This window comes from Apostichopus japonicus, chromosome 19 (assembly GCF_037975245.1).
Source record: "Apostichopus japonicus isolate 1M-3 chromosome 19, ASM3797524v1, whole genome shotgun sequence".
NCBI lineage: Eukaryota > Metazoa > Echinodermata > Holothuroidea > Aspidochirotida > Stichopodidae > Apostichopus > Apostichopus japonicus.
The window spans coordinates 2,591,386-2,601,116 of NC_092579.1; the positions used below are offsets into that span (position 1 = coordinate 2,591,386).

The window sequence follows — 9,731 nt, forward strand, 5'->3', positions numbered from 1 at the left end:
CACATAACAGGTATGATCATTCAATGCGGTACGTTTCGTAAAAATTTCCGTCATATTTGAAAAATTATTTATAGTTTTGCATATTTGCCTGTCGGAATACAGAATATGCCCTATAGTTTGATATTACCTTTGTTGCGTACATTTCATAGTGCGTGCGATTCACTGTTTCATCTGTCCCGAATTTGCCCCCGCGACCGCGCCCTCACCCTTCAACTCATACACACAACCACGTCAGCCTATACGCTACTCTGTAAGCATCTGCAACATAAGCAACATACACCATGAAGTACGTGAGCATACATGGTTCCAGTATAAAAATTACAGAACAACCCCTGTTTATCGGGCAATGAACGTTTGACGTATACTTCATGTGAATAAACACGATCGCTGGTTGGGGATATGAAGTATGCTCTTGAGGCTAAGGTAGGGGCTCGTGAAGTTAGGGGCACGTGTAGTTATGGATCAGATTCCCCTTGATGTTCACAAAGTTATAAACGGATGTCTCATGGAGGGGAAAACAAAAATCAATTTTGTAAAATTAATACATAACATACATAACGATGGCTTCTGCATCTCACGCAACTAGTTAGCAATTTGCAAGTTCAATAATGAACACTCAGTCAAGCACCTCCACCTGCCTGTGACAAAACTATGGCACTGAGAAGATTAAATAATATGAAGATAGTATTAGGGCCCTGACAACATAAGGAGGATGGCCCCGAAATAATTTTACATCATTTTTATTGCATGGGGGAGTGGGCCCATTGACCCCCCCCCCAGTTTCAGTCCCTACCTGAGTCCATGTGAACAAATAGGTCAAACGTTGGTTCTCAAGTGTTCAGCCTCGATATGATTCACATGATTGTATATGATTGCATACGATTCACATTTCAGTCTGTTTTCTTTCAACAGTACATCTAGTACGAACGCGTATATATGTCCTTTATGAGAATGACATAATCGAGGGCCCATCCCCACCCCTCCCCCTCAGCCCCGCGACACCGGTCAACAGAGATGCCGTTTGCCCTTTCTCTGTCAGTACTGTTCATTATGTCATAATCTCGTATAGTATATACACAAGCTGTTCGTTACATAAGTTACTCAACACTTTCAATGACCTTAATGTATGCATTAACACAGACGTCGGCTTATTTAAACTGTCGTACCGCAAGAATGAAAAAGGATGGCGCTGCGTACCTTTCAAGCTCAGAGCCGTATATAGGAGATCTCTATATACGGCTCTGTTCAAGCTCAGAGAAAGATAAACATTCACCACTACCTGAACACTGGGAAGTGCGGTAAAGCTAGGGATGTCCTTTCGTCGTGCAAGCAACTGTATCAGATGCGAAGCAGACTTTCTCTGATGGGGGGACACGATACATGAATCGCCGAGTTGGGGTCCATGGGGACGAAACCCCCAAACCTGCAGCATTTTTGGGTATTTACTGTATACCATAGTAGTGATTTGCAAGCACACGTCAGTAAGGGGATTTGCTTTAACAATTCTTTAGGCAAATTATTCGTGAGGGTGGGGTGAAGATAGGGGTGCGGGGTTAAATACTAATGTTCTTCCTGAGACTATAGCTTATAGCCTTATTTTGAATAGATCAATAGAGTGTCACCCTAGGATACTGCTTTGGATGCGCTCAGTAACAGTTTGGGCAAAATGACAGTTGATAGTCTGTAAGAGCGAGAACTTTTAGAAAATTTACTACTTCTGTAAAGTCATCAGCATTTCCCCAAAAATATGCTAGAAAGTCGAATGATGGTCACACATGATGAAATTTCAACAATAATATTAATGTCCATCTAGAAGTATTTATTCACCACGGAGTTATTTAATTGTCTATTTTATCATCCTAGGAGGTTGGGACTAATTTAAAGGATCACAGACTCTAGGAAAACACTTTCGAAAACGTCTAGCAAATTTTAGCGTGCTAAAATTTGGGGCCAGTGCTGATGACCTGATCGTTCTAACAGGCTAAAGAAGGCTTGGAAAAGGACTAAGAACCTTCTCTGAATGCATTGTGCCCCGTCTTTGCATCCAACAGTGAATTGCTTACCAACCTACCGTGAGAAATTTTAGTATATCCATGCCAAGCTAATGTTACCATGCATTGCGAAGTAATAAACGTTACAGAATTAGTCTTCGAACAATATTTATGGCTTTAGAAGCGACTTTTAGTAAGTTTAATGTTTACTTACAAATGTGATCACCTGACAACTTGAGGTGACCACCTGATACAAATTTGTGGCGAATTTGCGTTAAAAAATATTTTCCACGGTGAAGACGACAAAGTACAACGAAATTAGTTTTTATAATTACCTTTCCTTGCTATATTCAAATACAGTGCTTCCTTTTAATGCGACGGATATAGTTGTTGAGGAAATTGCAACCATGGAACGAAAGCTCCGACCTCCAACGATTGTTGTATCCGATTGGGAGGAAGGAGCGATACCTAAACGGACTTCCACTGCACAAACGAACCAAAGGAATTACGTGCTACCATATAACACTAGGTCTCAAGTCAATAGTACTGCTGAAGTTGATTTCATATCTGCGGAAAGCGCAACAAATGCAGAACAAAATGAAACAACCATGGCCGATTTGAGTTCTGAAAAGTGCTTGGAAGGGTCGTCTGCTAATTTGCGATCAAAATTTGATTTAAACTTATCGCATTGGTCCTCAGGAGAAACACCCCAGCTTCATTACACTCAAAGTTTACCAACTTCCTCCACGTTAGGGTATGAGATGCCAGTTGCAGAGTTCACAGGAAAGATCAGAAGGAAAAAATCTAGACTGCATTGCCGTCGAAAAGCTGTAGCGTACCTTAAATCACCCCTTGGACATGACATTCAAGGTAAGTCTGTGATACACAACAGTATCTTCTAGTAGTAGTAGGCTAGGGTGAGGCCTGGATTGTACTTGTTAGCTTGTAGCCTATTTTAAGCCCAACAGCCCTAAAATGTTGATTTAAGCAATTCCTGTTGGACTAGGTTGTTAGGAAATATTGTTAAATGAATAATAGATGAATAAAATGTCAGTTAATTGTCTATTTTGAGTTATTCAGTTATAAAAGTAAGCAGCAGGCTGTCTTGTTTGTAGTGCATGAACAAAAGTCTGTAAGTCTAACATGCATGAGTACGAGTACTACAACTTCCACTGTTAGTATATATACTAGGTTTTCAAATACCAAGTAAGAGTAAGACTACAAATCCTAGAACCATGAGTACATATACAATTACATCAGTGAACTATGCTAGAATATGGCCAAAAGTATGAACTCACTAAAATTTCGGAAGCATGTAGTTCGCGGAGTTATTATTTAGGCTACACAGAGTGGTCAGATTCCATTTTATTATTCTTATTTGTGCATTGAATTTTGAAGTTAACTGAGCACTTGGAATAAGGACCAGCTGTAATAAAAAACAAAGTGACTAAATGACATATACAGCAATATTGCAACTGGTAATTTGTAGTTAAAATGAGTTAATCTTAGCACTTTTAAATGCTGAGTCAGTCATCATTATTGATAAATCATTGAATGAATTAATTTAACACATTGACGATGCAAAATATATTTTGATCTTCTAGGAGAGAAACGTCTGCGGCAAGCTGTCCAACAAGACAATCATGAAGAGGGTAAGTACTAGCCAAACATTTCTGTTTTAGGATCGCTTACTGTATGAACTTAGCTAGTTGTCAGTGTATGTAATTTGAAATCTATCCTGTTGCACAACAAGTCAAGCCAGAATAAGAAATATATTTGGCAAAAGACAATTATCCTGAACCATTTATCAAGTGATAGATTCAACTCTATAATGTTAGGGTATAACACTCTCACAGCTCTAACACTCATATACATCTAGGCCTAGCTGAATTTGTCTCAGACGAAATTGTTTTGATTTATAATTTCCCAGTTAATCATATCATTTTTACAAGACGAAATTGCTTGACAAAATTACTGATTTGGAATAATGCTCTTGTAATATATTTAAGACACCTAGACACCCCCCTCCCCACCCCCTCCTCCCTTTATTTCCAAACTGGGGATTCAATATTATTACACAGAACAGATATGTATTCCAGGCTTACATACATATGCATGATAAACTTGCCCTCATCCCGATGCTATGGATCAACATGTAGCAGACTAAAGTCCTGGTCCTTCTTTTACATCTTACCTGGCTATGCCTTAGTATACATCCTTAGAGATATAGCTCTGTATTAAACTTTGCAGAGTGACACATATTCTCTCAAGTTCAAAGGGTTACCGTCTGTCTTTGTCTCAGTGTGGAAAAGACCTAGCATTTCAAAATCATTTTAAAGTTTTCAGAAAACCCTTGGCCAAAAGTATTGAAATACAACAAATATACATGGGTGAGGGGGCTGGGGAGGGGGGCAGTGGTTTGGGGGTGGGGTTGGATGAGGGGGAGTAGTTAAACCTCAGGTGACTAAAGAAAACGAGAGTGAATCAGGAAAGTGACACATACAGTATGCATTTTCCTGTAACAGGATAGTTATTAATTGTGTATGAAATGTTAACCAGTGTTTGTATACAATTTTAAAATGCTGGTACAGGTAGTAAGTGGTTCTCTTTTTTTTTCTCCCACCAGTTTTGAGCATTCTTCAAGAGGGTACTAATCCTAACAGAGCTGATGATAAAGGTCGCGCAGCTATCCACTTTGGGGTCACAAAAGGTCACAGAGGAATTGGTGAGCTCTTAATTTCTCATGATGAACTGAACATTTTTGTAATTTTGTTTTTATATTGTTTGAAAATGTTTGAAAGAAAAACTGAGAATTGTTTTTGTCATATTATAAGGAGACACAAACCAAAGATAATATCATCTTTAATTTATATCAACACAAGAATCTTTGTGGTGAACAACCTCCACTGACAGCTAAAAAACTTGCACTGTTTGGAACATATATCCTAGTTTAAAAGTTGTGTCTGTTGGCTGTCATTTAGTATTAAAGTATGCCATAGGACCACAAGAATCTTAAACCTTTGTTTTGATTTGAATATTTTCAGAGGTAGAGTGGTTAGTGTTGGCATTGAAACCATTGCCATCACTAGTTCTTGTTTAATAAGTATTTAAAGATTTTAGATTCAGCATTTAATTGTCTTACTGTAGTATAGTTTCTCATACTTATTTATATTTAAACATTGACTATGATTTAAACTTTGTGCATTTTTTATTAAAAACTATTTTACTATTGACATACTTTTGAATTTGTTTTGGACTATATGCGTTCAGGTTTTTTTTTATATATATAACTTTTTATTATCGTTTAGTATGGGTGTTTCTATATTGTTGCTTAAGGCTTTTACATTTTATGCCTCATTGGTTCTATATATTTAATATTTAGGTTTTTGTGACTATTTGTTTTTAGGTTTTACATTTGTAAAGTGCTTTGAGCAGCTTTGCTGATTATGCGCTATATAAATATTACTTATTATTATGATTGTTATTTGCAAAACCAAACTCCATTACAGAATATAAATAAATTAAGAAATATAAAGAAAATTGAAACACATGTGGCTCGATGACATCACACTTCAAATGACCTGATCAAGTCTCCAGCCTTGTGTATGAACAAACATGAAAAATTCTCCCAAACAGAATAAGATTTTTCTTTAATAGTTGCTTAGGGAAGAAGTTGCTCATCACATTTAACTCTTATTACATAGAACAATGATGTTGATTGAGTTTGTGTCTTCTTCAAGATAGACAGCTTTGTTATGAGCTTATAGTTGCTGAATCTAGAGAGATAGTGTCAGAAAATACTATTTAATAGCAGCATAAATACCACAGTGTGGTCTTGCCTGGTCCCTTATGATTTTGCAATAATCTCCTGTAGCTCTAAAGAATCCCATAATGCTTCTGGTCAAATAGTATCGCTGCATTTGTAATGTTTCAGGGATGACTACAACAGACAGCATAGATAGTTGTATAGTACAGCATCACCTTGACCCCACTTAACCCCCTCCCACCCCTCATCCAATTATCACATCCAGCTATAATGTTAATGACACTTTTGTGTATATGTGTTTTTAAACTACAATTTGATTTGTATGTAAGAGGTTCACAGACCAACATTCCCTTGGTATCTCCAATTTATCCATGAACAATGAAATATAGTTATAATTTTGGGTTTAAATTCACAGTGCAATTACTCCTGGATGGAGGCAGTGATGTGAATCAGAAGGACGGGGTCGGTAACACACCACTTCACTTGGGTGAGTCTAACTTCTTAACAAGTGAATCTGTTTGTCACTTGAGTAAATCAAGTCTTTGCTTCTATGAGTCATCTCATGTGTTGAGTAAAGTAAACTATATACCTGGTGAGACACGACTTCAAGGGTGAGTCACCAAATCTATTGAGTAAATTAAATCCTCATTTGAAAATGTCACCATTTCACTTCAGTAAGTTAGGTCTTCATTTTGTGAGTCACCAAGTCACAAGTATGGATTGCCATGTCAGTTAAGAGTTAATTGACTCTCACTTAATTAGTTGAGTCACTAAACTTGACTTGAGTGTTAATCTAGATAAGCCATAAATTAACCTTAACCATCTTTGGGGAGCCTCTGTGCGAATAAATCCACATTTTTTGTAGGAATGTACGTTTAAATGAATGAGGTTATATTTTTTGTTTCTTGTAAATTTAACAGCATGCATTGGTAGTCAGATTGAAATGGTTACAGTTCTTCTCGAGGCTGGAGCTAACTGTCATGAGTTAGATGGGAGTGGACACACACCGATTCATCTCGCTAAAAGTCGACTCCATCACCTCCGCGGTTCCTTATCTGAGGCGACAAGGCAAGAAGTATTCAAGGTAAAATACTTAGTGAAATCACCGGTTACGAGTATTCCAAAAACGTTCTTCTGGAAAAGTATGTCAATTTAATGTAAATGTTTTTGATTAAGAAACAGAATTATATCACCTTTATAAAAATCTGACACGATTCATTCAGTTTGTTCAGTCAGTTCATTAAGACTATCCATCATACCATACAAAGTAGTTTCTTCTCATCACAAAGGGTGCAACTCAAAAAACCACAGTCATGAGATGTAGGCACAGTTTCACATGCAGGCTATGCATGCTGCATGTTACAAACTGAAAAATGAAAAAAAAAAAATGAAAAATAACAAGAGTACTAAGTAAATTTTGAAAAGAGTATTTCCACCATTTTTGAAAATAATTACAATCTTACTAAAGATAAAATGAAAGTACAATTATTGACAATTACTTTATTTTGTTTGTTCAATTTTTTTAAATTTTGACTTTATTTATGTGCTGACAAGAGTTCTATCTGGTCAGAACTATTGTACTGTTTGTTTTTACTCTCCTGTATCTTAGCTCCTTGGTATGCTTCGAGTCTACATGGCCTGTGCCGGGAAACCAGAACACATCTCAAAATTGGACAGTGTTTCGGAAAAACTACAGATCAACCACTCCCAGAAAGAGGTAAGAGTCTGCACTTTCTGGTTACAGAAGACTCCTGTATTAACTGAGAGGACACCAGTAAAAGACCATGTCTGGGTCAATTTCCCTGGTTTGGTTTGGCGATTCGAAGATACCATGAATATTATAAATGCTACTATTTATTTGGAAAGTGAAAACAAATCCTGTGGGCAGAGTTTGAGGCTGATAATGAACGAGTGATACACAAAGGATGCTGGCTTATCAAAGTTTTGTATTATCATAAAATTGGGGGCTGATCACTCAAAGTTACTGATTTCTCTCTTTTTCTTAGTAAGATCGGTCAAAGGATTTTTGAGGTATCACTAAGAGATGTAGGGAATAGTATGCACTAGAATTGTTTTGAGTTTAATGGAGACTTAAGTTCATTGGACATAAAGGCTCTTGTTTTTTACTCGGCCATAGTGTTCGACTGTTTCAGAATGGCTCTGAAAGTTTGACAACCCTTACAGTATCTAACAGCTATCAGGCTATTAAGAAATGCAAAGTATTCCAAACTATCATGGTCTGATATTGAAAGAAATTGTGCTACCAAAATTTCTTTAGCACAAACATTTTGTCATGTTGGTGTTTATCAGCTTGCTTCTGAGGAAAAACTACCACAGCAAATTTTGTATTATAAATTGTAATGTGCTAGATTCTGCTCTATAACTTGTAATCTGCTAGATTGTGCTCCATAAATTGTAATCTGCTAGATTCTGCTATATAAATTACAATCTGCTAGATTCTACTTTACAGGTCATGTAACCTTTGTATTCGCACTACAAATTTTGTTTGATAAAATTATTTTCAGTTGAGTTCTTAGAGAAAAATGTAGGCTAAATATGATTGGGGTACTTGTTGCAAATGTCTTGATGAGAGGATATTATTAAAGGAGGAGGATGGGAAGAAGGAATAGCGTGCTGTATTGTCTACTATTATCTTACATCAGTTGACCTGGTCTGAGTATCGCTCATCAATTGTTGTCCACATTTTTATCAATTACTTTTTCTTTCTTTTTTTATCCTTCATTCAGATTGATGAAGTCCAAGATATTCTGGAGAGTTTTACCAAGATGAATTTATGACCACTGTCCACATGGCTGTTCCACCCCCTCCCACCCCCCCCCCCCCACAATTTTGAGAAAGGTAACAACTGGCAGTTATATCTTGCAACCAGTCCTGAATCCTTTGAGGTGCAAAAGAAGTGACAAGAGAAAAATTGCCAAAATTTGGGGGAGTTTTTTTTCTTGGGGTTTTATTTCTGAATCTGACCCAATTTTCATGCAAGAGACTTAAAACCTCATATAAATAACCTAACTGAAACCTTAAAACTATAGGACCTATGCTGCATAGAGTGCTGACAATCTCTTATTTACTGGCAGTGTGGGAGGGGGTGGGGGTTGTGCAGTCTGGATTTTTTTCAAAATTGAAATGTATTTATTAGCACAACGTTGTATATAGACCTAATTACAGCCTCCCGTACCCCCTTTGTTGAGGTGTCACTCTGCCTGTCATAAAATGTTTGATCCAACTACAGCTCGTCCATACCAAAATCAGTTAGGTGAAAGTTGCAATCTCCTTCCCCTCCTTCCCCTCCTACTCCCCACCCCCCCCTCCCACCCTCCACCTACCATTGAGACCCTGTGCATGTCACTGTTCTTACGTGTTCTTATTGCACAATTTCAGACAATGTCTTTCTTGTTTTAGAGTTATACATTTTCAACCTTAAAGGCTGAGCTGCGCTTTGTGTTACTATGACCAATTAACTGTGTTATATTCACACACAATCGAATACTCCTCATTCTAACAACGAGATCTATTTAGGTACAGTCCTTTTAGGTGCATCTAGTCAGTGAGTCATTAATCCTTAAATCTGATACATAAATCTTTGTTTTCCACAAACTTAATGTAGTTTTCTTATTTTTATTTTGCAAACTGTATAGGCTTTATATATTTAGGCTACTTTATGCCTTATGTCATTTAACTTACTATACATGATTGTGATATTATGTTATCAGGTGTGGCCAGTTATTACCATAAACATTAAGTCAAACTCCAGCTTTAATTCTGTTTATATATTGAGAGCAAAAAAAACCAAGAATATAAGAAGTTGCTCCTTGGTCCCATCTTGACTCTAAATGGCACTGGATATAACAGGATTCTCACCTTGTGAATTATTTTATTTTGTGTAAAGCAACAGCTTCTCTACAACTGAAGATCAGGTTAAAGAAAATGAGTTTGGTGATAAGGAACATAAGGAA

General features: G+C 37.0%; 1 protein-coding gene across 1 annotated transcript; it reads left to right on the forward strand.

Moving 5' to 3' along the window:
• Positions 1-2,212: 2,212 nt before the first annotated feature.
• Positions 2,213-9,693, forward strand: LOC139960186 (ankyrin repeat domain-containing protein 54-like). Its single transcript, XM_071958360.1, has 7 exons — positions 2,213-2,861; positions 3,596-3,643; positions 4,618-4,716; positions 6,173-6,244; positions 6,678-6,841; positions 7,367-7,474; positions 8,505-9,693. Exons 1-7 carry the CDS (start codon positions 2,399-2,401, stop codon positions 8,553-8,555), a joined length of 1,005 nt encoding a protein of 334 aa, XP_071814461.1. The 5' UTR covers positions 2,213-2,398; the 3' UTR covers positions 8,556-9,693.
• The last annotated feature ends 38 nt before the right edge of the window (positions 9,694-9,731 follow it).